We start from the raw sequence: 24,498 nt of genomic DNA on the forward strand, positions 1-24,498 counted from the left end.
ACAGACTGAAGACAACAATGCCTAACAACACAGTAGTGTTAAATACACAAAGGTTTAATGCTCAGATAAGATGTTTCTTTGTATGTAATTTATAATGAGCCTTTAAAGATAGAATATAAACACCCTGAAAGCCCCTTTGCCAGTCCTAAAAAAAACTAAAACAAACTCTAAAATGGGTGGAGCAAGTCCTTATAAAAACTTATTTATATAGCAAACATATTAAAATGAGTGAAATTTTTAAAAGTTTTTCCAAAATGTTCAAAAGGTGCTATGACAAAGACTTTTAATTAACAGCTTTTAAAATCTTGAACGGATTTTATGTTATTTTATGATTAAATTGATTTCAGAATGACCAACCGGTTATACAATAATCAACATGTGGAAAAGTATAGAATAAAGATGCAACGCATCAGCATTACAATCTTATTGGGTGTAGAATTGAGGATGAAAAAGTTTGGCAGTCTGGAGCAACATGGGGACATTATGGTAAGAAAAGTGTCAGGAAAATGAATCAGTGGATATGATCATCACAATTCAGCAATACTGCCACAATAGCATATTCTTGGTTATAGTACAGCAAAAGTATTAAGTAAAAGACCATCCTGTATGTGATTTGGAGTCTATGTAACAATCAAAGATGTGTCTTGGACAGTTTTTATTAAAATCATTCTTTGGACATCAACATATCTGCAAATATATGACAAATACTTACTATAAAATGTGAACAAATGTGAACACCCAATATCAAGAACGGAGTCTTGTGGGACCCTATAGGGCAATCAACGGAGAAATATATGATTTCTCCATAACAAGTGAATTTCTTTCTGTTTGACATATAAAATTCAATCCAAAGAATAGAATAGCTTGTTCAGAAAATATAAAATATGTAGGATTAGATAAGAGAACACAGTGATTATATCTATTGCTTTTTGATGTTTCACAAACAATTATGCCAATTTGTGACTATTTTGAAACTGAAAAAAAGAGAACAGATTAGCACCATAAACATGATGTAACTCATTTATTTTTTATCTTCTAGATGTGGTGCAAAGATGCTTAGCCACCCACTGTCATAAGGCTGGTTCTATGAATCAGTGTTTCCTGGCTCAAACCAGGTTCTCACGCCCAGTGTCAATATCTCTGAGGGTGAGGTGTGAAAAACAAGAGGGATGTGAGAACAGAAGCCACGTTTTGCCAACCTAAAGACTGCACCATATTTCTGCAGTCTTTCTTTTGATGATGTGCAGACTGTGAAATATTGTATGAGGGTTACTCAATAGGAGAATAAATAACTTGTTATAACTATTCTAGTAAAATTTAAAAACAGAGATTCAAATATGATACACATATGTTTGTTTGTTTTTTACAATTTCTAACAGTATCTGTAAAAGTGATCCAAGTATAGATATAGTTTTACATTTTACTCTCTAAGCAGGGGCTGCTCTCAAATTAGGAGGAAATTCTCCTGGAAACCCCTGCTTGCGCTTTTGTTCTAGATCTCGGTTATGTTCAACCCACTTAAAGCTCAGGTCACTGGGTTCATGAAGTCAGGTTGGACAACTTATGTTGACACTGTCAAGCCTTGAGCATGGGGTCATTATAGTTTACAACATCAGTCATAGAGGGGCCCCAGCAAAACATCTGGACCAAATGATTGAAAAGCTTAAAGCATTTACCAAGTTTCTTATGCTTCAAGAAGTCAAATTTGAAGTTAACTTCTTGCTACTAATCCTTTTTTTTTAGTAATGGTTTAAAAAAGTATTTTACATAGAACCTGTTTAATAAAGTCTGTCTATTTTTATGTGGGCACCACACCTACGCTGCGTCTGGAATGATTCTTGGGAAGGATTGCTGTCTGTTGGTTTATCCTATGCTTAATGGAGATTTTAAGGCATGCTGGCGACCTGTGAGACTCTACTCAGTCTTACAGATTAAACTGTTGTGATGGAAATAGAGACTCCAAGTTAAGTGGATTCGCAGGGTGACCCAAGTCCGGAAGCCAGGAGAGATTTTATTTTAAACTAAGACGCCACTAAAAACAAGGAAAACTCTCCAAAAAACAAAATAGAATTCAATCTGAAGAATTTAATTCTTTGGATTGATGTATCTTAAGTTAAGGTACATAAATCTGGGCCGACTAACTTTACTTTCTATTTAAAACTCAAAAAACACCTGACTTTGATGAGGGCCATGAAATGTTTAAATAAGTATTGAAATTATTATATTTTTAGCACACTGTTCAAATTTGAACTGATTTGCACATTAAACAAATACATTAAAGTATTCGTCATATTTATTTCAAAGGGTATTTAAGTTATCATATAACTATTTAAGGATTTCTGTTTTAAATTGTGGTGCTTTTGGCTCTTTATGCGGCTACTGGCTGAGCCAAGGCTGTAGATCTGTAGTAATATTTCTTCATCTAGTCTGAAGAAGCCACAAAATGAGAACAGCACTAAGTCTGCATTACTAAAACAAAATAATACAGAACAAAATTATGAGGGATGTGTTGTAATTGTCTCCCTCATGAAGAAGGATCTTTAAACAAAACTATGACTTGGCAACCAACGTGTGGGCAGCAGCAGCCAAGACCGGTGAGGGACTGCAGAACGTCTGTGGATGTGGCTGAGCCCAAAACAGGAAACACTTCTGCACCGCAGTCAGTTAATCTGACTCTCTGTGGTCGTGAATATGCACAGATAAATATTAGAGGAAGGCCAAGTCTGTGAAAGTTTAGACCGCATGACTTGGAACTTGCACTTGGTGTCTGGACCCTGGCATTAATGGGACATTTGTTTCAGCATAGATGGATGGCTCTGCTATTAGTTATAAAAACCTTTGTGGAAACTACTCTGTACATACAATAATATTATGCTAGTAAATGTAAACTTTTTTTAAACATGTAAACAAGAACAGTGGATGGAAAGGTAGTTGGCATTTTTGATATAGCTCCAAAGAAAGAAGCTTGTCACAATGAAATTACTGAACTCTGTGGTTTTGTGACGAGTCATTTTCAACCAACAGTCACCGTTCAGTCTTTCGTCCAGTTTTTTGTTTTATAATAGCACGTACATGTTGAATAAAGTAGTTTATACATCATCTGCTACTAACTTAATGCAGGATATAATGCAAGTTTGTGCGTTGCTCATTTATGGAATGTGGTCTGGTAGCTGGATAGACTGTGAGGTCGTCTAAACGAACCAAATAGATTGTTGAGTTTGGGGAGTTGTGGTATGTGAAGCTTTTCCCTCTTTCTTTCCTTCTTTTGCTCATGTCTCCTTTCTTTCTTCTCTTTTTTTGCCTCCTTCTATTCCATAAAAAGAATGTGGCTCTCTGGCAGCTCAGAGGAATACTGCTGCCAAATATGCATGAAAAGGTCCTTCTTTTTCGGGTCTGTTTGAGAAACTTGTAAGTTTAAAGCACAGAAATAAAACCAAAGGCAAACACAATCAGAGAGGCATTATGACATCTAAAAAACATTCACTCATCCCCATGGGCAGACATATTAGTCTACAGCTTCTGACATCTTTTTTCACAATGTTACTGCTTTCACCTTAACGTGGTGTTCTTAATTTAAACATCAAATCTGTTTATAGAGAGAGACCCAGCAGGGTGTAATTTCCATTGACTAATACTGAAACATTTACTGAGGAACACATTCATAAATAAGTTGCTGTGTGCAACATTTTATAAACTGAAACAGGCCTTTAAATAAGTGCAAACATACTTGGTACACAAATTGGTGCCGTAGCATTTCTGAGCTTACTTGTTTACCCCATTGTAAACCAGGAAAAATAGAAGATTTTTCTACTTTCTTCAGGTTAAGTGGAAGCTGTTGGGTTTTACATTGCTGTTTTTTCCCATTGAAATACCAATGAATAGATTGGGAAGTTCAGAATCTTTCTAATTCTACAGTCATGGAGCTGCTGTTGCTGACTGCTTGTTCATTTAGAGCACAGTAAAAACAAAAAAACTATCTTATGTTGTACTCTAAAGCCATTGTAACTTTTCTGTCAAATAGAAGCTATGTGACTTGAAAACCCGGATGACTTGATATCAAAAACCAGATAGAGGCTCTTTGAACAACCTTTAGGTACTCCAGGGTAGTTTTATTTAGGCACATAAATGATGAATCTACCTAATGAAGTCTTGATGAAATCTGCATATGTATAATAACTTTCTGTTATGACCATGAAACTGGAGCTCAACTTTTTTCACCCTATTTTTCATCTTCTTGGAGAATCGTAGATTAACGAGGGACATCTCGCATACGTCTTCACTCAGAATATACCCCAAGGTATTCATATTTTATACTGTATTTTATTTTATTCTGGAGTAACCTCACAACATTGGAACCTCAAAACATTGTCCTGAGCCGTATGCAACGAAATTTCGTTCTGTATACACCCTGTGCATGCAAAATGACAATAAAGTCAGTCTAAGTCTAAGGTTTCGAAAATATTTGTCAGGTTTGACATCTATTAAAGACAAATTAAACAAACACAGAAAAGACAAGAGAGTTAGATTATTTTTGTCTCTCGAGGAGAACGGATAGAGATATGTTTCCAGTCACAAATCTCCAACCGCTCTGAAAACACATTTGTCCGCTCCCCTCTTTTTATTACTTTCGGAGTCCCTATCACAGAGAATACTGCAACTCTAAAGGGTGGGGGCAAAACACTTCATCACTTAGTTGCAGTGCTAATGACAATCACTAACTAAGACACATGGTATCTTGCACTAGATTATTCTGTCCCAGACACAGGGTAAAACAGAGCAAGTTGTACATCTTCACGGCGACGGTTTTATAGCTATCTAGCAAGTCAAGGATGCAGAGGTTTCTGCTGAGCGATAACCCTGTTGAAAACGGTTGTCTCTGCTCTTCCTCAGAGAGGCCTTCTGAGAAAGGAATCAAAGCAATTCAACAACACAGAAACATTCTTTATGCTAAGATGAAACAAAACAAATAAGGGCATATAAGACGAGAACATTATAAAGGCACATGAAACAACAAATATTTGATAATATACAATTTACCTAACAATATTGCATACACTAAAGGAGCAAGTGTTTCATTTCGTCTGGTGTCTGAACAAATGTTCTTTTGTTTTAGTTGAAGATTTTCAGGCGTCCTGTTTTTGATAATCTTAGCACTTTTATTTGGATTAAAAGAAAAAAAAAGCTATCAGATTTAAAGTTTATTGTAACGTATAAAAGTTCTAAAAATGTGCTGAGGAAACAGAAACAACAAGGGTCCCAAAACAGAACCTTGAGGGACACCTTATTGTGATGGACTTGATCAAGACCTGCAGATAAGGATCTGTCTGATTGCATTGATAGTTTCTAATACACAGACCCAGTACCTCAGCCTATCAGATCAGAGCAGCAGTTAACAACGCTTTTCTAATCTCTGCAGTAAATAGTAATTTGAAGATGGGTCTAAAGCTGCTAACATGAAATAAGAGCCAAAAAGGCAACAAAAAGCACAGCAGGACTGTTTACATTGACCAACTAAGGTAGAGAGCCTTTTTATTTCCTCCCCCAACAAATCAGACGGCAGTCAAAACCCCCCAAGCAAACATCTGGTTATTATAAAACTTCCTATCAGCAATCTGGATCTCAGGAACATTACCCCCTTAAATTTGGTGTTCTGATAGTGCAGGTGTGCTCAGAAAATGGAAGTCTTAAAGTGTTGGATTTATGAGTGGCCTTGTTTGGTTGCAGTAGGGGCCAACAGCGGCTTGGCTCTGCTGCACTCCTTATTTCTCATATTTTCCATGACTGTAAGATACTGCACAGCCAATAACATGTGTTATCCATTATCTGTGCTGAGGCCATGTCCTCATTTTTTTTTCTACTTGCTCGGTTATTGTAGGCTTTCACACTAGTTTTTGATCTGAGAGTGTGTGTTTGTGTATTTTTATCCTATTTTTATCTTATTTAGGATATGTTGGACTGTCTCATTGTCTTGAGTATGTCCTCTGGTGTGTGTGTATATATATATATATATATATATATATATATATATATATATATATATATATACACACAGTTCAGATTGATTTTCAACATTGTTGCTGTTTTTTTTTAATTTAAGGATCCTTCTATGTTTTGGGCAATCCTGTAAAATCTAAATCAATCGCTGCCAACAGTTATTATCCTCAGAGGATAAAATATAGAATCTTTTCAGTTCATGATGTGATCAAGTGCCATCTTCTGGCCAAAGATATATATTTTTAACATTTTTAAATGCTAAAAGCATAGAAATTCATGCAAGTAAGCTTGTACATGTTTCAAAACATTATGTTGTTCTATGTTGGTATGCCTCACCATTTGTTGCTTCAGATATTTTTTTTTGTTTTGTTTATGGCCTGACAATTTCCCGTAGAAATGATGGCTGATCAACCACTGAAATACTCTTGTTGGGATAAAGACAAAGCAAATGAGGCAGCGAATTCCACCGTCTGTAATGGATCCATAAGCGTGTTTTGTTACGATAACAATGAAACTTCCAACATGTGGAATTTTACGCCTCCCCTTATTTACACGGCACAGTGGTTCCCATGAAGTGTGGTGCTGAGGACCAAAAGTGGCTGTGTCCTGTTGTTTCTGCCCGCTGTCAGAACGCGACAGCATATTCCCGTCCTCACAACTCAGCAAATCTCTTGAGATATTTTCAGCAAGTACCTGAAAAAAGAAAACCCTGTGACCATGGTGGGCCCTGTGGTGTCCTGTTTCTCCCCCGCTAACCAGCAAACAAGGCAGAACTATTCTCTCCGCACACGAACGCGCAATTTGGGATTGGTAATAGCAGGATGATATAAAGCTAAAATTGAAAAAAGGAACTGTGAAGAGCACTGTGGGGAATTTTTAATGACACTGAAAAAGGCAGACAAGCTCAGTGAAAAACAACAGATCATCTTTCTTGCTTTAAAAATCTAAAAAAAAATATTCTATTCTGATGATTTGTGTGTTTTGCAGCTCGTGGTTGATCTCAAAGTTAAGTACAAAGACAGTCTTTTTGTCCAGGAAACCTTTTTTCTGAAAGCGTGTGTTTTAACTTGACCACATGGTCATGGCCTCAGATTGAAGGGGCTTTCCCAAAACCTTTGCCCCAGAGAAAAACATCCTAATGTCTTGCAGAAGTATTCACTCTTCTCAGTTTGTCACTTTACATCCACAAACTTCAATGTGCTTTATTGGGATTTACTGTATACCTCAACAAAAATTATATATACCTCACAAAAATGATTGCGAACTGGACGGAAATGCATAGATGGTTTTTCATATTTGTTCAGTTCCAAATACAAAAATGTGGGGTGCTTTTCTATTCAGCCCACCTGAGACAGTACTTGGTAGAGCTGTCTCTTCCAGCTTTTTATACTTGGATGCTAACATTTTTACTCACTCTTCTTTGCAAAATCCCTCAATCTGAGTCAAATTAGACGGGGAGTATCTTTGAACACCAGTTCATGCTTTATTTTCCAAGACTTTTTAAGTCAGAAAATAGTTCATTGTGAACTCTTTTGTTGTAGTTCTGGCTGATGCATTGTAGTTGATATGTTACAAGCTGTACTTTTGTCCCAGTCTTGATTTTATTATTTAATTTTTTTTTTGCTGCGCACACCAACAGCTTCCCTGACCCTGCTGATGAATATCATCCCTTACGTTTCCTATAAACATGATTTCTTATGGGTTTCTTCCAATGATGGCTTTCTTGTTGGAGCTCTTTTATAACTGTTAGATTTCTAAAGTGCAAAATTTGTAAATTTGCATCCCACCTGAACTCCCCCAGCTCCTCCAGATTTACCAAACCTCATGATCCTGGTAGGTTTGCATTTTCATATGATAGACTGAATAGTGTTTGAGATATTTAAAGCTTCTTGCTGCTTCAGACAAGTTAAACTTCTTTCTTCAAGTCCAAGCTGCTGTTCCGTTATTGTCATGATGCTGTTTTTTCACCTGTAGTCTATGAAACCTCTTATATCTTCATATTTTTATTCAGACTAAAGCAGGCTGAATAAAAGTCCCCATAACACTCTTTAGTTTTTTGTTTGGAAAATATGTTGGAAATTTGTTTGTCTACCATAATATCTCAAACCTTTTGACAAGTTTGCGCTTGTACCGTGATAAATCGTAAAGACAAGAGGTACGAAAACTTTTGCCAGGCATTGTATGGTAAGACAGTAAAAAAGCATCACTATCTCCTAAATAAACTTGAACTGATTAGTTTGTAAAAGGAAGACATGCTTCTGAATGATTCATAATCTTATCATTAAACAGATTAGCCACATGACAGTCTGCTGACAGTCATGTGGCTACAAATGTAGGCAAATGTGAGAGGTGATTCAGCAGTTTAATGGTGCCAAACTGTTGTAACACATGTTTCTAAATGTTACAAAAAGCAATCGGCTCACTATTGAGAATAAAAAACAGCTGTAGCCAAACTATAAAACTAAAACTGTTATTTACAATTATTGTTATATTCCATGAGTTACTAAATGGTCGGAAATAAGGCTGAGTTATTAATAGAATTACTTGTGATGTGTTAATTGTTGAAATAGTTGTGAATTAATTTAGAAATAGATTAGCTGGAGTGTACAGACTACAAAACTATACAAAATATACATCTTGCATTTAAGAAAATTTCATTGCGTAAAATGTTCTACCAAAAACTCCTTGAATGGAATAGTTTTAGCTTCACTTGTTTTTTTTTTAAATTATTTAATTAGTTCATTAATTGGTTAATTAAAAAAATTAATCAGTAGATCAACCCTACACTGTATTGATGATGATCAGGCGTTGTTGCATTTTAGGCAATAAAATATTTATTTTGTAATTTAAAAAATGAGTTGAATTTGCATCTGTAAGCTTAAGTGGTTAAATGGAAAAATTTGCAGAATATGCCAATTTTTCTTATCTGTTTACTTGCCAGAATATCCAATAGAATAATCAATTACCAAAGTAATCGTTAGTCGCAGGCCTGGTCTTTGGCTTCCCAACCATTCACTCTACTTAACAATTCTCCCAGTGATGTCCATGTTGTTGAATTTCAACAGCCCTGCCTGATTTTGTTAAATAGATTTTCCTGGTGATGTGCTGTAACAGAAATAGCTTCTGTGTCTGTCCAGGTGCTGGGTCGGTGCTTCGTCACAGTGATGCAGGTCCATTTCCAGTTTCTTTCACAAGCGTTGCAAAAGGTCCAGCCTGTGGCCCAGAACTGCCTGGCAGAGGCTCTTGCACAGGCTCAAGAGCGCTGCGTCAACTCCCGTTCCCAAAACTCCGACCTCGGGCCTCTAACGGAGCTGGAAGAAGCCTCTCGCTCATGGAAAGGTGCAGCTGAGGTATGCAGCCACTAGCCCCAGGAGTTTTTCCACGTCTGGACTGGGAAAAAAATATTGAGTTTGTCAGTGTGAAGTGAAAATTCAGCTTGTTATACATTCCTGATAAATGCTAACCTTGCGATTTCCAGCCACAATTTCCTATTTCCTATTTCCCGGGCTGCTGTGTGTGTGTGTGAACCTGTATTGCTTTGACTGCGCCCCTCTAATTCCAACCCGTGTAAGGGAGCCTGTTCTGTAAAAGGACCCAACTAATCCTCAGGCTAATCAGTCTATATGGCTCCCTTTTGGGTGTTGTATACAGGGAGGCAAAGAGGAGAGTAGTAGGTTGATTGATTTGTTAAATGCTGGCATGCAAAGTGCTGGCCCTAGAGGAAACAAGAGCTGCATATAGAGTGACAGTATATAAGCTAAAACTATTTTCTTTTTAAATTACTCTAAAAAAAATATTCTGCCTGTTTTTTAATGTTGTATCTGACAAGATTTAAACACTGAACTGAAAATATTTTTTTCAGTTCAGTATAAATTGCTTTATTGTTATAAAGCAATTTATAGCAAAAAAATATTTAATGATGTTCAAATTGACAATTAAACATACTTGAGCTCTTTTTTTTTTCTCTAGTGAGTTTGTTGAGTTGTTTGCTGTTATGTCTTCAGGTCACAGCGAGGCTGAGAGAACGGGGCCGGGATGGCTGCCTGGCTGGACTCCAGGTTCAGCAGCTTTTCTGCTCCAACAACACCACCATCCCCGAACACCAGCTGAAGGAGCTCAACATGAAGATTGACAGCGCATTACAAGTATGCTTTCAACATGTTCATCAAACCTAGCCTTACTTTTTAAAACAGCTGTTGTTAAACTGGCACATCATCCAAAAGTTCATTTATTTCAGTAAGAATGTGAAAATTGTGTTGTATGGACCTTTACAGAGTAATGTATTCCAAATATTTTTTTTGTTTAAATGATTCTTAGCTTCAGTTGGAAAAACAAAATTTTTCTTAGAGTTAATTTTGAGTTTCTGTGAAACTCAAAATTAAGTTTCACAGAAAATGCAAATATTGTACAAGAGTAGTAAGGATTTTTTTAAAAATTAATGGTAGCCTCTCAAGGCAGCAGTTATCCATCGTAGTTTTTTACTTTTTTGCACTACATTTTTTTACTTCTGCTTAACTTTCCATGAAGACGCTTGGTTATAGCACAGTTTGGAGTGGAGTATTTACTCCCAATGGGAGTAATGATTTTATGAAAAAATACTTTCATGTCTTATTTGTTGTAATATTCAAATCTTTTGTTAAGTAACAGTCATAAATACACAGTGATATAACTCCCAAAGAAGAAATTAATCTGTATTTTAAATAGTATCACTTATTGAATTGAATTACGGAAAGAAATAATCTCATACGTTTTCTAAGTTATTTGCTAAAAGTATTGCTGCATTTACTCTTCTACTTGTGTTTCCTGTCCATACAGGCTTACAAAGCAGCTTTAGAAAGCCTGGGTCATAGTGAATATGCACTGAAGGCAGGTTTTCATTTCAACCCCAAAGCTGTGGAGGCAGCCTTACAGGTGGGTTCAGTCTTTGCAAACGTATAATTAATAAAGTGTTTGAAGATATGGGTTCAGGTTTGCATGTGGAGTTCTGTTAACATGTTTGGGTTGTTTTTATGAAGGGCTGTTGCAGTGAGGCTGAGGCTCAGCAGGCAGGCAGGAGGCAGACCACCTCCCAGCCCATCCAGTGTGAACTTCCCACCATCCCTGTGCAGATTGGTTCTCACTTCCTTAAAGGGGTCTCCTTCAACGAATCAGCGGCGGAGAACCTCAAACTTAAAACGGTTTGTAAAATCTAAAATAGGAGTTTGACCTTTAAAAAGTGGGTTGTGCCTCTTTGTCACAGTCAACTATTTTTAGTTTTATGTGTCAATCTAGGTTTTAAGGAATGTTGTTTTCTGTGTTTAACAATGCACTTTCTATAGAGGTTCTCAAAGTTGTTACAACACATACCACCTCAGGAAAAAAAAATCTTGGTGATAGTTGTGGCCAAAAACAAAGATTATTCACACTTTTGACAAAGTATATGTTATTAAATACTAAAGACATAGTACTATACAGCCTCCTTTTGTTTTCATGTAGACACAGTATTCTTTTCACTATTAAAAGTATCCCTGCTACAAAAATGATAGCTACAATGAAGCTAACGTTTCAAGTAATAATGCTTGTGTTTTTTTCTGCAGTGTCATAACAGCATTAGGCTGCTCCTTTAGTTCACACAATAACATATTTTCATCCAACAGAAATATTTCTAAACACTTCAGTTTTTCTTTAGAAGTTAGGGAATAATATACTGTCCTTCTTTCAGCCTGCTGACTGGAAGTGCACAGCAACAGAGTATTTTGAAACATCTCTATAAAGGCTAATGAACTGATTCCTATTAGGTTTTTACTAAGCCTCGTCACTGATAATATTAGTAAGTAGATCTCAAACTTGGAGCTGGAATATCATTGTTTAAATATAGTCATTCACATATCTAACTTTGGACTTCTGAAGTAAACACTGCAAAATGAACCTTTCATTCATATTTACCAAACAAATACCACTTTTTTTTTTTAAAAGTTCTGCTAAAAGCAGACAAGGTGCCACAATTTAAGAATTTCTCTAGTTGATTTTTTTTTTACCATCTCTGGTGTACCATCATCAGAAGTTGAAAGCAGACATTAGTTGACATTAATCCATGTTTTGTCTGCAGCACACAATGCTTCAGCTCATTAAAGAGCTGCTGGGACAGAACGGAATGACCCCCAGGGACGAGTCTCCAGTCACAGAAGTCCTCAATCAGGTTTGCCCATCCAGTTGGAGGGGAGCCTGTAAGACGGCTGTCCAGCTGCTGTTTGCCCAAGCTGGTCTGGTGAGAAGCAAACATTTCTCATGCATGTCATGTTGCCTTTTAAGTCTCTGCTGTATTGTTCTCATGTGGAAAGTAAATGGGACGAATGTTTATTTTGAACAGGTCTCTGCAAATAGTTGCTGAATCCTTGTCTTTTTTTTTTTCTACGAGCTTTCCATCTTGCTCTTTGTTTTAATTTAAATTAATATCAGATTTCTGTAATGGCTTAGAGATGTAAACAAACACCAGAGACACACATAAGACAGAAAGCATTCCTTTATCATCTGAATGCAGGATAGGCTTGCCTGGACGAGTCTGCAAACAAAGCTTCTTTGCCCTTTGTCTTTTACCTTTTACTGTTAAAATACGGAGTCGAAATGAAGCTGGGTCATCATTGTGTTTATGTTCGACCACACAGGAAAAAAGCAGAGTGTTCCCATCAAGCCCTCCCACCTCAGTTAGAACTGTAAAACAGTTCTTAGATGATGAATGAGTGTCTTGCATTAGCCCCTAACCGGAGGCTATCGTCTCTAAGCTGAAAATAGACTACACCACTACATGCATGGACAAACACACACACACATAAAATACAGTCCCTGTTTTTTATAAAATGCCTGCATTTACTCATATACTTGTCAGTCCGTGCAGAGTAGTAGAGCTCCTTTTTTTGTTTTAACACTGTATTCCTTGAAACTTTTTACTCTTTTTTTTTTTTTTTTACATGAATATCAACGTATGACGTTGTTCAAAAAGTATATGAAGTTAAATATAAATGAATGGATAAAACGTAATAATAATGCTAAGTACTCAAAGATGCTTTACAGGAGTACAACAATGTAGAATCCAACAATGGAACATAACAGAAAAACGCACAAAAAGGGCAGATTTGACATTAAAACCAAATTTAACATGTCCTGTAATCTTTTGGATACAATATATATTCCCCTCCCTCTTTGTGATCTTGGATTTATTTGACATGCCATATTGACATTTGTTTATCTGTGTGGTTCTTTTTGGTAACAAAAAAAGAGAGAAAAACTCCAAGTGGGTTTTTTAAGGATACACCTGCTCTGACAAAAACAATGGAGTCATTTCCTGTAATCCAGGAAATGGACTCCTCCCTACTTCCCTCCCTCTCTGTGACCCAGCTTACATAGGTTTCGAGGAGCCAAGGCCACTCTCAGAGAACTTGTGGACAGACTTGCTCACACTAGCAGGAAGACATGCCGCTTTGGCGCTGTCTGATTAAAAAGCATTTGGCTTCCTCACCTTGACCTGCCTGTCGCTGCTTGCTGGTGAACGAATGCCGGACAAATCTAAAACGGGTTATATACTGTCCAGCTACTGCATAGTTAAGAGAAGTTGTTTTCATTTGCACACTGTTAGAAGCTGATTGAGGTGTTTTGGGTTTCTGCCTCAACAGGTGGTTGTTGATACGGCTCAGATAGAGAATAAGGAGGCTTACGCTCCCCACATCGCTCTGGAGGGATCCAAGGTGGTGGTCCAGGTTCCTTCAACATGGTGGGTCTACCAACACATTTTTCTAAAACTTTAGATTAAGGCAATGTTGATTAAAAACCACAGCAGTTGAGATCTTTAATATACATTTGGCTAAGAACACAATGTTTAAATGTCGTATCTATCCGAAAATGGTTTCTTTTGGGTTTGGATTAATTTAATGTCACTTTGAAATAGTTTTTCAGTGTCTGCTTATAGTCATCCGTGGGGAAGAAGGGACTGAAGCAGTATCAGTCAAAAGTATAAACATAATATAATAGAAAATACTGTATTCATCTTTAAACAACCAGGTTTACTACTTTCTCCTGCTAAATCTTTTAATAAATTTACTAAACTTGGCTAAATACAGGAAGCATTTTCAAGATAGAGTGACCTCAGTCCTGTTTTTGTTTCTTCAGAATAGACCGAATGTTTTTTCTTTTATCTTTTTTTGTTGTTGTTTTTTTTTGTAAAAAAAAAAAAAAAAAAAAGTACTGCAGCTTAGTTTATTGTTAAGAAGGAAAAAACACATTTTTTGGCTTGCAGGTTTTTATAACTTGACAAATTTTGTCCATGTGACAAAAAGTTTGGACACTCCTTGGCTAAAGTCTTTTATCATCAGTGATGGACACAAAGACGTAACTAAACATTGGTCAACACTGTTTGTTTCAGATAAGAACTGACCCCATGAGAAACAAAATTTGTGCAGTACTGTCTTGGATATCATGTTGAGTTAACATCATTTTGTTTCTGCTCAGGTGTCTGAAGGAGGACCCGGCCACTATGTCCCTGCTCCAGCGAAGCCTGGATCCAGAGAAGACCCTCGGACTGGTAGATGTACTTTACACAGCCGTGTTTGACATCACCAGATGGAAAGAGAGAAAGTAAGAGGATGTTGAACCAAGAGTTATTTTTCTTTCTTCTCATTTGTTGATAACACTTTGTGTTTCTCTGTAAAAGGGAGCAGGCCTTGCCGACCATTCAGATCCAGCTGCAGCGTGAAAGCCCAGAATACGGTTGCCAGGCGGACATGCCTACGGGTACCAGCTCCAAAACCTCCAGTGGTTTGCCAAAAACGATATCTAAACTGACTTCCAAATTTGCCAAGAAGGTCTCATCTAGCTCCAACAGCGGAGGCAGCTATTCCATCCCCAGCACTCCATCCCGCAGCATGCTTTCAACCAGTAGCTCCGACGACAAGGCCAAGGGCCTCGGGCACAACGATGGGAGGATACAGAGTATTCTACAGATGGGTGGCTTGTCCAGCATGCCTGACACCACTCAGCAAAACCTAATGGCTAATGGCTCGGTATCTGATGACCAGGGGAAGAACCTTCCCACTGACCAAGAGATGCAAGATGTCATCGACTTTCTCTCAGGATTCAACATGGGCAAATCCCAGCAGGCATCACCCCTGGTGAAGAGGAGGAACTCTGTGGCCTCTGCTAACCCTGCGGAGCTGAAGCCGCCCAGTGGCCATCCACCAGCTTCCCAGTCCATTTCCTACACTGCTCTACAGACGCCGTCTAACTCCCTAACTCAGCCACCTCCGTTGGTGCAGAAGCAACAGACTCAGCCTCAAACCCAGCCGCCCCCATCACAGCAGCAGCAGCCTCCTCCGCCTCAGCAGCCCTCCCCTCCTGCCCTGCAGTACTACCAGCACCTCCTGCAGCCCATCACCCAGCAGCAGGCTCCTCCTTCCCAGCTGCCGCCCCAGCAGACCCCACCACAGGTTCTACCACAGCACAGGGTGGCAAACAAGTGGCTTGGCACCTCAGGGCAACAGCCTGCAGGACAAGGCCCCCCAGCAGGACTGTCCCCCTTAGGTCCCATCAGCCAGTGGGGGTCCCCAGGGCTGCCTGACCTGAGTTCAGACCTGTACAGTCTGGGCCTGGACAGCACCTACATGGAGACAGTTATCTCAGCCATGCTGGGTCAGAAGCCACAGGGGCCCCGCAACAATACTTGGCCCAACAGGGACCAGAGTGAGGGGATGTTTGGAGTCCTGGGAGACACGATGCCCTTTGACCCAGCAGGTAAGGCCACGAGTTACCATCTACCGTCTGGAAGTTTGAGCATCACAAAAGTTTACGCAGGTTTTACATTTAGCATGTTTTTGCATTACCATTATGGTCTCTACTGCTTCTGAAAACAACCAAAGCTCTTAAAGAAAAAAAAAACACCTAACTGGTTTTTCTCAATAAGTTAATGGTTTTTGGTATCTGGAAAACAAGCAGTTTAAAAAACCTCCGAATGCAACGTCACAAATCAGCAAGCTCTGCCCTTCACCTAGCAACCCAAGCAGAGCCTGGCTCGTTGCCTAGCAACCCAAGCAAAGCCCCTTCACCTAACAAGCCTGGCCTGACAGTTGTACAGGAAACAGTCATGATATCCGTCCACCAGGAGTGTAAACTCCAAAATGTCTGTGCTAATCAGAGTGATTCCATGTTTAGTGGAAAGTCTAGTGGAAGGAGAAAGTATGGCAGAAAAAAGCTGCACAATCAACAAGAATAACCGCAGCCTTGATTGAAATGAGATTGAAATAAGAGTGTGACTGCAAAAGTTTCTACACTTTGTCCTTCCACTTAGCTTTCCATTAATTGGTCTGTATACCATAGTATTAAGGGATATTATCAAGTCTTTTATGAATAGTTCACCTTGAAATAAATAAAAAGTGAGTATTGATTTAGCTGTCTTCAGTTGACTGCTTTATGTTGCTCTAAATCACAAACATGTCCATATTTGGACTTTTCCACTAGAAAAAAAACATAGCTTTTGGTTCAGGCTTTATAATTGAACCAACTCACTTTTGATGCTAACATCAGTCCAGAGGACAAAGCCTGTTGATTGTGGCATAAAGATGGAGACAAATGAAATGTTTGGGGTCTGTTGCACCAGGAGAACAATGTTCAGAAGGTTTGTGGTCGCCTTGAGCTGAAACTCTTGAATGCTTGCTCTGGGTGTTTTACTAATCAGCTTAAAAAGTTTATCATCTGAAGTCTTTCTTGGCTCATAAAAGAAAATTAGTTTGCAGAGATCCAATTACATAAACAAAACAGGACAGGCAGACAGGAGAACATTGGGAACAAAAGGCAAGATAATCACAAACAAAAGCTGTTTAAAGCCATTTAGTAACCATGTCGTATGTAATTATGCACCATCCTAATTTGAATAATCTAGCCAAGCAACTGCCTCATCTGGATGAGATGATAAATTGAGGTTATGTGCTGAGGTGGGCTTGTCAGTTTCTATTTACAGCGCAGCAGACTCTTTTGATTGCAGTCGAAGCCTACTGTGCAGAGTTGACTTATGGCTATTGTGATTTTTCTGCCATCGTAGACAGTCTGGCTTAAATGGATTGAGCTCCGGGGTATGAAAGAGAAAAGCTGAGGGCGTCAGAAACTCTCATGTGTTTATTCCCCACACACACACACCCACCGTCCTCTCTCTCTCTCTCCCCCTGTGCAGTTGGCTCTGACCCAGAGTTTGCACGTTACGTTGCCGGCGTCAGTCAAGCCATGCAGCAGAAAAGGCAGGTGCAACACATCCGTCGCCCCAGCAACACGCGCAGCAACTGGCCGATGCCTGATGAGCAACACAGAACCTGGTCCCACCCAGAGTACTTCAGTGAGGGGTATGAATCTACAAAGCACATCTGCCATATTATTGACTTTCTGCTGGGGAAAAATTGTAAAAACTTGAAAGAGGAGCAGCAAAAGCAATTGAGTTGGGCAGCAGATGGTATCATCCAAGACATGTTACTGTGAAATATTGTCTCAGCCTGGACATCATAAGACTGTAATACAGCAACAGTCTTCAGTCAGAGGCCTCTTCAGATTCATTGCAGGACTGACTGCTGCCACAGCATCGCCATCCACAATGACCGTTTGAAGATACTTGGATCATATTTGTTACGAAAACATTTAATTACCATCCATCCATCCATCCATTTTCTGTTCACCCTTGTCCCTAATGGGGTCGGGAGGGTTGCTGGTGCCCATCTCCAGCTACGACATTTAATTACCTTTTGGGATAAATGAAATATTTTAAAATGAAACTAAATTTCAAAACTATTTAAATTCCATCATTCTATAGTGAGAAAAAGGATTAGCAAACATTTAAAACAGCTGCCAGTCCTCCCAGGAGTAAATGTCTCAGCAAATTTATCCTGAGCTCTGACTATGATGCTCATGGAAATTGCTAAAAGAAAACAACAACAATTAGTTTCTACTGTCACCGCTCAGTAGGTTAAAATACTACTTGCAAATTTACAACTGAATGAGCTGCAAAACCTTTGGATTAAAACCTGTTAAACAGATATGAGCTTTGCATTATGGGATGTTTGGCCATAATGCAAAGCGCCATGGTAATGAAAACGGAGAAGCACCTCATGCAGCGGAGTGGTGATGATGTGGGGACTTTGTAGAGTCAAATGTAAGGCCGTCAGTCCAATAGCTGAACATTAAACACAACAGCAAATCTGCAGCAGTGTCCTCTTTTCCCTCCTTTCTTGATCATGCATCCATTTCTTTCTTGTGTTTTTCCATCCGTCCGTTAGAAAATAGGTTTGAATGACTGAGAAGAAAATCGAGTCTGTAGAAATGCTGGATTTTTACATGAAAGCCTTAATTGATTAAAAGTGGATGGAAACAAGTCAGAATATTGACTCTGTGTGATTTAAATCTTAATTCACTGATAGGAAATCAAGAGAGAAATGTAAATACTGCTATAAATGTACAACACCAAGACTCTTATAAGCATTTAGGTGCAATGCAGGTCATGCTTCTGTACACAGCGTTACAGCACTGAAGCAGATGGAGTTATTTAAACCAGCGGTCCATTATCTTTCACAGTAATGTTTGTCAGTGTTTTTAATTAAATTCCTAATACAACTGACACCATGAGGCATTTGCCACATTAATCGTGGTTGTTGTCGTTTAATTCCACCTACAAGTGTGAGACGCCATCCTGCTTACACACTAATCCAGGAAAACAACCTAGAGTTAAATAACCGCTCTGTTGTCTTTACAGAAACTCATGCAGGAACGTCATTTATTAAATGATTGCATGACTCTTAAATATCTTTAACTTGGTTGTAGCAGGTCCTGTGTATCAAAGCTCCAAGTTATTATAAGCGCGTAATGAAAACACTGCTGCTGCTTTCTCAGGGAGGCCGTAAACAGCAGCTGGTCAGCCAATCAGGGAGATTCGGCCAGCTCCAGTGACGAGACTTCATCAGCCAATGGGGACAGCCTGTTCTCCATGTTTTCTGGGCCGGACCTCGTAGCAGCGGTTAAACAAAGGAGGTGAGATATTCACTGACAAAGAGACATAAAGCTCATAAGTAATACTGTCTCATGTGTCGGTCATATGTTGGATAAAACATTGTTCATCTCTGTGAGATGAGAATGGACAAACTGAACGTTACAAGATGAAAATTATGAATTTGAATGAAAAATCAATTTAATTTATGATGTCTTCTCCTCCGTCCTTATTTAGGAAACACAGCTGTGGTGAGCCAGAGGTGTGCACTCTGTCTTCACCTCCTCTCCATCACATTGGTGATGATAACCAGGTAACAAGCCGAGCATTTTTCTATTTCCAGTTTGAAAGTGACAAAAACCTTCATCCTGACCTCTCTTCTCGTATCGTGACTCATTTGTACTCTCTGCCCCGCAGGACAGCAAAACTAAAACCTGGCCCCCGAAAGCGCCATGGCAGCACACCACCCACACCCACACCATGCCCAATCCCAGCTCTTCCTTGTACCAGATGAACCTGCCTCCTTCCTCCCAGTGGAGCGACTCCATGCAGATGCTGCAGTCGCCCGTGTGGTCGACCGCCAGCGACTGCTCCGCCTCCACTGGGATCTCCTCTGGTTTTCCCTTCACCCAACAGCAGCAACAACAGCAACAGCAGCAGCAGCAACAACCCAAACCCATGACCAAGGGCTTCAAATCCTTCCCCCTCAAACACGAGCATCGGCCCTCCTACCTTCACCAGTACTGATCGAACGAGTCCAAAGTAACGTGCCGCTGAGGATCTGCAGCTCCCGTCATCACACTCCACACCCACTGAATTGGAAGATTTGTAAGCCTCAGAGGCGATGTTAAGTACACACACTGGCTCAACATTTTTGTATTTATATTTTTCCATGTCAAACATCTCCATATTAAAAGAAAAGAAAGACGTATTTTGATGTTTTCTGAACTGCCATCTTTTAAACTTTGAACGGTGCATGTGTCATTCTGGCAGCAGTTAGTCTAGTGGTTGTTTCTCTGTCCTCAGACAAGAGCTGGAGACGTGCACGGCCGTCACCCACTTGCTTCTGCAGCTGCGTGTGTGTATGTGTGTGTGCGTGTGTGTGCGTGCGTGAGAGACTAGAGGGGAGAGGATTACGAGAGGACAAGGGCTTGGAATGCTCTCATTTCTGCCCATAATAAGTATACTGTGTCTACATAGCTGTAACTGCCAAATCTCAAGCAAGATGACTCAGAGTACAGCTAGCATCTTACTGTTTCATAGCTTGTAAAATACTGAAGTTGAAATATAAATATTTAGTTCTTTTTATCAAGAGGCTTTGAGCAGGCTCAGCATAAATAAAGTAAGCCACTGCAGAGGTGGAATTTGAGAGAAATATACTACTTTTACATCAACTGACCAGAGTTCAGAGTTATAGCTGTATCTATGTGCCATGTTGGTATTGATAGCACTTGCAGATTATTTTCCAACCAAAGCGTTGTTCAGAGGACGAATGGTGCTGAGGAGACCTGCTTATTGACGAACATGAAGTTTATTTCCTCCTCTCTAATTGGCGTTTTTTTTTTTTCTTCCTTTTGCTCAGAAATTTAAAAAAATAAATAAATAAAACACTAACTCCCACAAACCTAATGTTTTCTTTGAGATATTTTTGTGTACAAGTATCGACAGTATTAATCTTATTTTTGTATTACATGTTATACCATAACTGTATGTTAGTATTTTTGACATTACATGATTATTTTCCACCTCCCTGTATGTGAAAAAGCACATTTCTTTCCTACAGTCAAAACTACACCATTGATCTACAAAGGTTACCAAATATACCATGCTAAACACTAAAACATTGTGTGAAAAGGGGTTTCGTTTTCTTTACAGCCCTTGTTCCCTTGGTTTTATGGCAGTGGGCTGCATTTAAAGGCCCAGAATGTTCTTTTTGTGATGTTTGCGGATGCCAATGTTGCCTGTATTTATGAAATGACACCATGTTTTCAGATAACTAACATACTTAACATGTTTACAGAGAATAGTTTGTTGTATATACATATAAATATATATATCTTTTTATAGTTAATGTGCTTTGCACAATCAACATATAGGGTTTGTTGCTTTTTGTCTGTGTTATCTCCCTAACTGTTGCAGCCTTTTTTTTTAAAAAGACATCCTTACAGACCTTGGACTGTAACTGTTAGCTTCTCAGCTGTGTACAAATGGTTTACTAGTGGCTTCTACAAAAAGATGGAGAAAAATAATAAAAACATGTTACCCTGAAAGATGAGATGAAGGGGGACTGCTTGGCTTATGTTGCTTATTGTTCTTTTGAGCTGGCAACTGATTTCTTTTTCCCACGGTGTACCAGCAATGCAAAAAACGAATAAAAAATTAGCAATTCGAAATGCAAAGCGTTGTTCTTTTAGGTTAAAAGTCAGCCAGTTATTCCACATTTAAATTCCCACACACCTGGAAACAACTTAAAATGGTATTTATTGTACATATACTGGAAATGAATAAAGTAAATTTTTATTTCACTATAAAAGTCCTCTGACATGAGAACTGTCCTCCCACAGTCACTGAGTCTCTTCGTGTCCATTAAGAGCAGGTGTTGACGCCTTGCTGGGTGAACACTGGGAACAAAGAGCAGAGTTGAGGATAATAAGCTCTCACTGCTTCACTCTTAATAAGCATTTAGTTTCTTCTCCTTACACTTGTGATGGGTGGAGTGTCATCAGGACTGGCGTCAGCTATGGTCGCCAGATAGACAATGTTGCGGTGCAGGATCTGTTGGTACCTGTTTCACATGCAGAACAAACTAGATTTACTGAAGGGCTATTTTCCTGTTTTTAATAACTACAATCTGCTGCAGCTGAAAATTAGATCTACTTGAAGGGATCAAGCGTAAGCTGATCATTTTATACCTGTTAAATCTTTAATATACAGTTACATTATTTAAAAAACATGAATATATATATATGCAAAGAAAACAGGGTCTGATGTAGAAAACCTTAAAGAGTTATTTTAAGACTTTTTTTTTAGACTAATACAAGGTCTGTCTTGCATGTAGCCTTAAAAATCGTATTTTTATGTCTGCACAAGTAGAGTAGACTGGAAGTCACATTCTGTATGTTACAGAACCACCAGGCTATAGTACATGCAGGGCTATCCCACTGCATGTACAAACTCGATTCAACCTTTGACCTGTCCTAGTTCTAATCTTACATACCTCAAGCTTCAACTGGATTGTTTTACACAAATTGTAAATACTACGTTGTTTTTGAAACTTTAATTCTATTTGTGGACACAGAAAAGCTCATTTTACAGCTTTTGGGGGGTATCAAACCGTCAAACATGGGATCCTTCTTAAAAAACGACATCACCTAGATAACCCAAAACTGGACAGAAATATTCTATAATAATAACAGATTATAATAAACACAGTTCTTGATCTGTGAAGAAATGCCAGGTTTTGTCAGTGCCCAGTCTGTGGAATAATAGACTGATTTACAACTACCGTAATCCAAAATAGTTTCATCTTAAGGTGGTCTGATATTCTCAAAGCCTTACAGTTGACCTTGTTTGTTTTAATAAATGTATTACAAATCCTAAACTACGTTTTTCAGAAGCTGAAATAAGTGTAGAATATCCCTGTAGTTTTTAAATAGGACCCCAAGAAAAGTGACATGATACCAACAAAATCTATATAAAAAAAAAAAAATTTCAATCACCATCTGTGTTCAATAGAATGTTTGGTTATAAACAGCGGTGGGTAACAACTAGTTACATTAACTTGAATAACCTTTTGGGTTGGGGTATCCTTTTAGGAGTTTTACTACACTATACGTTTGCAATATTGGTATGAAGTATCGCTACTTTTAACCTATCCACTCTGAGTAAATTTACTGAATGAAGAATAAATATATTTTAAACAAAATACGTAACAGAAACAGTCACACTTTATGTTAAAGTGAGACCTCTTGTTTCTAGACAAGCTTTGTTTGTCTATCTGCTGAGCCTGTTGGCACAAAGGTGTAAATGGCAAATAGAGCAGATTTTTATATATAACATGCATTAAATATAATCCGTTCAAGTATGTCAGTAATGAACTGGCATAGCGATAAAGTCCGGTGTGAATCAGTGTGGGTCAGAACATCATCAGCAGGCCGTTTTAACTTACTGCACACATTCCACAGCACGTCCTTTCTGCATGTACTCGGTAATGCATCTTATCAGCTGGTCGTTTTCATCCAGTAGCTACAGCAGAAAAAACACAAGACAGATAAAATAGTCACATTTACTGACCAAAATGTCGCTACATTAGCCATGAATCAGCTTTTCAGACTAAGCAGGAAGTTAAATGCATCCTTGCTGATGCTTTATCCGCTTCGTCAGCGTCGCTTCTTACCCTCTGTATTGTTTCTTGGTTGATTTTTGCCTTCCCTCGGAGCTTCTTAGGGACAAAAACAATCGACATGTCTGAACTGTCCTTGTTTACGTCTGATGGCCGCGCATTTTCTTCCGCACGTCTTCTTCGCCTCCAGAATTAAATGACCATGTTGCATCCGCGGGATTAGCGCCATCTGCTGGAAGGTTGACGGTCAAACGCAGCCTCTCATTTAAATGGTTCATTTATCAGCGGCGCCCACTAACAAAAGACCTACGAGTCGTATGCGAAAATATATCGTTAAAGCATTTATGCAAGTAAAAATTAATTTATTCTATTTACAAACACATTTCAATTAATCACCATCCAGTTTTTATTTGTAGCCAGCTAAATTTAAAAACAAAGAAAGGATAACATATGACAAATCTGATGGAAATAGATGATCTCTCAGTAAATGTTTCACCCTGAATCATTAAAAAAAATTCCTGACAAATATTAACATTTTAATTCAAAATTAAAAGAAAAATTTGGGAATGGAATATTCCTATGCAGATATGTAAGAACAACACTTTTGTTCAATTGCTAAACAATCCTCACAACATATGTTAAACAATTTTATATTAAAAATTGCTCATATTTTTCAAATGAAGAAAGCAAATGTTTGACAAAGTTATTAAAAGAAAAGAAAATCTTCCTGGTATGCGCAACCCATGATCCTGCAAGGGTAAGCAGGTATAATAGATAGGATTCAGAAATGAAACATAAATTTCAGATTGGAGATTTAGTAGATTTTCAGTTGTTTCATACTCTTCCTGATGATGGATTGAATGGTTTGAGATGTTCAAAAGTTGAGACATTTTATTACCCAAGTTTGCCTTAAACTTGCCCAAAATTCATCATCTGGTGTGTAGCCGATCTTTATGTTGCTGCTTATTCAACTTTCTCTAACAAACCTTTGAAACCTTCACAGAACAGATGGACCCTCCCATGTAACCTATTTTTTGAAGGGAGGTGGTTGCACTGGGTTCTATATAACGACAAATGCAAGCCACACATTTCAGATTTTTGTAAAAAGGTGGATTCAAATTAATTTTACTTGGTATTAAAGAATCAAGTAACATACATCCTTCAAATTACCCTAAGC

The 24,498-nt window shown here is 38.5% G+C and overlaps 2 protein-coding genes across 3 annotated transcripts in view; one reads left to right on the forward strand and one right to left on the reverse strand.

Annotated features, from left to right (window-relative positions):
- Nucleotides 1–21,254, forward strand: part of garre1 (granule associated Rac and RHOG effector 1) — a 34,261-nt gene extending 13,007 nt beyond the window's left edge. For both annotated transcript variants that reach the window (XM_028014279.1, XM_028014280.1), the window contains exons 3-14: nt 9,132–9,344; nt 9,999–10,139; nt 10,810–10,905; nt 11,010–11,171; nt 12,083–12,241; nt 13,644–13,741; nt 14,476–14,601; nt 14,678–15,753; nt 17,186–17,351; nt 18,886–19,023; nt 19,217–19,292; nt 19,397–21,254. In XM_028014279.1, coding sequence (XP_027870080.1) covers nt 9,132–9,344; nt 9,999–10,139; nt 10,810–10,905; nt 11,010–11,171; nt 12,083–12,241; nt 13,644–13,741; nt 14,476–14,601; nt 14,678–15,753; nt 17,186–17,351; nt 18,886–19,023; nt 19,217–19,292; nt 19,397–19,726 — 2,781 coding nt within the window. In that variant the 3' untranslated portion in view covers nt 19,727–21,254. The remainder of the gene's footprint in view (nt 1–9,131; nt 9,345–9,998; nt 10,140–10,809; nt 10,906–11,009; nt 11,172–12,082; nt 12,242–13,643; nt 13,742–14,475; nt 14,602–14,677; nt 15,754–17,185; nt 17,352–18,885; nt 19,024–19,216; nt 19,293–19,396) is intronic.
- Nucleotides 21,255–21,443: 189 nt separating this feature from the next.
- ss18l2 (ss18, like 2) lies at nt 21,444–23,550 on the reverse strand. The gene is made up of 4 exons (XM_028014281.1): nt 23,376–23,550; nt 23,148–23,224; nt 21,680–21,764; nt 21,444–21,600 (listed from the first exon to the last, which is right to left on the reverse strand). The coding sequence occupies exons 1-4, from the start codon at nt 23,442–23,444 to the stop codon at nt 21,544–21,546; spliced, it is 288 nt and encodes a 95-aa protein (XP_027870082.1). The 5' UTR covers nt 23,445–23,550; the 3' UTR covers nt 21,444–21,543.
- Between the last annotated feature and the right edge of the window lie 948 nt (nt 23,551–24,498).

Source organism: Xiphophorus couchianus, chromosome 4, assembly GCF_001444195.1.
Source record: "Xiphophorus couchianus chromosome 4, X_couchianus-1.0, whole genome shotgun sequence".
NCBI classification, from domain to species: domain Eukaryota; kingdom Metazoa; phylum Chordata; class Actinopteri; order Cyprinodontiformes; family Poeciliidae; genus Xiphophorus; species Xiphophorus couchianus.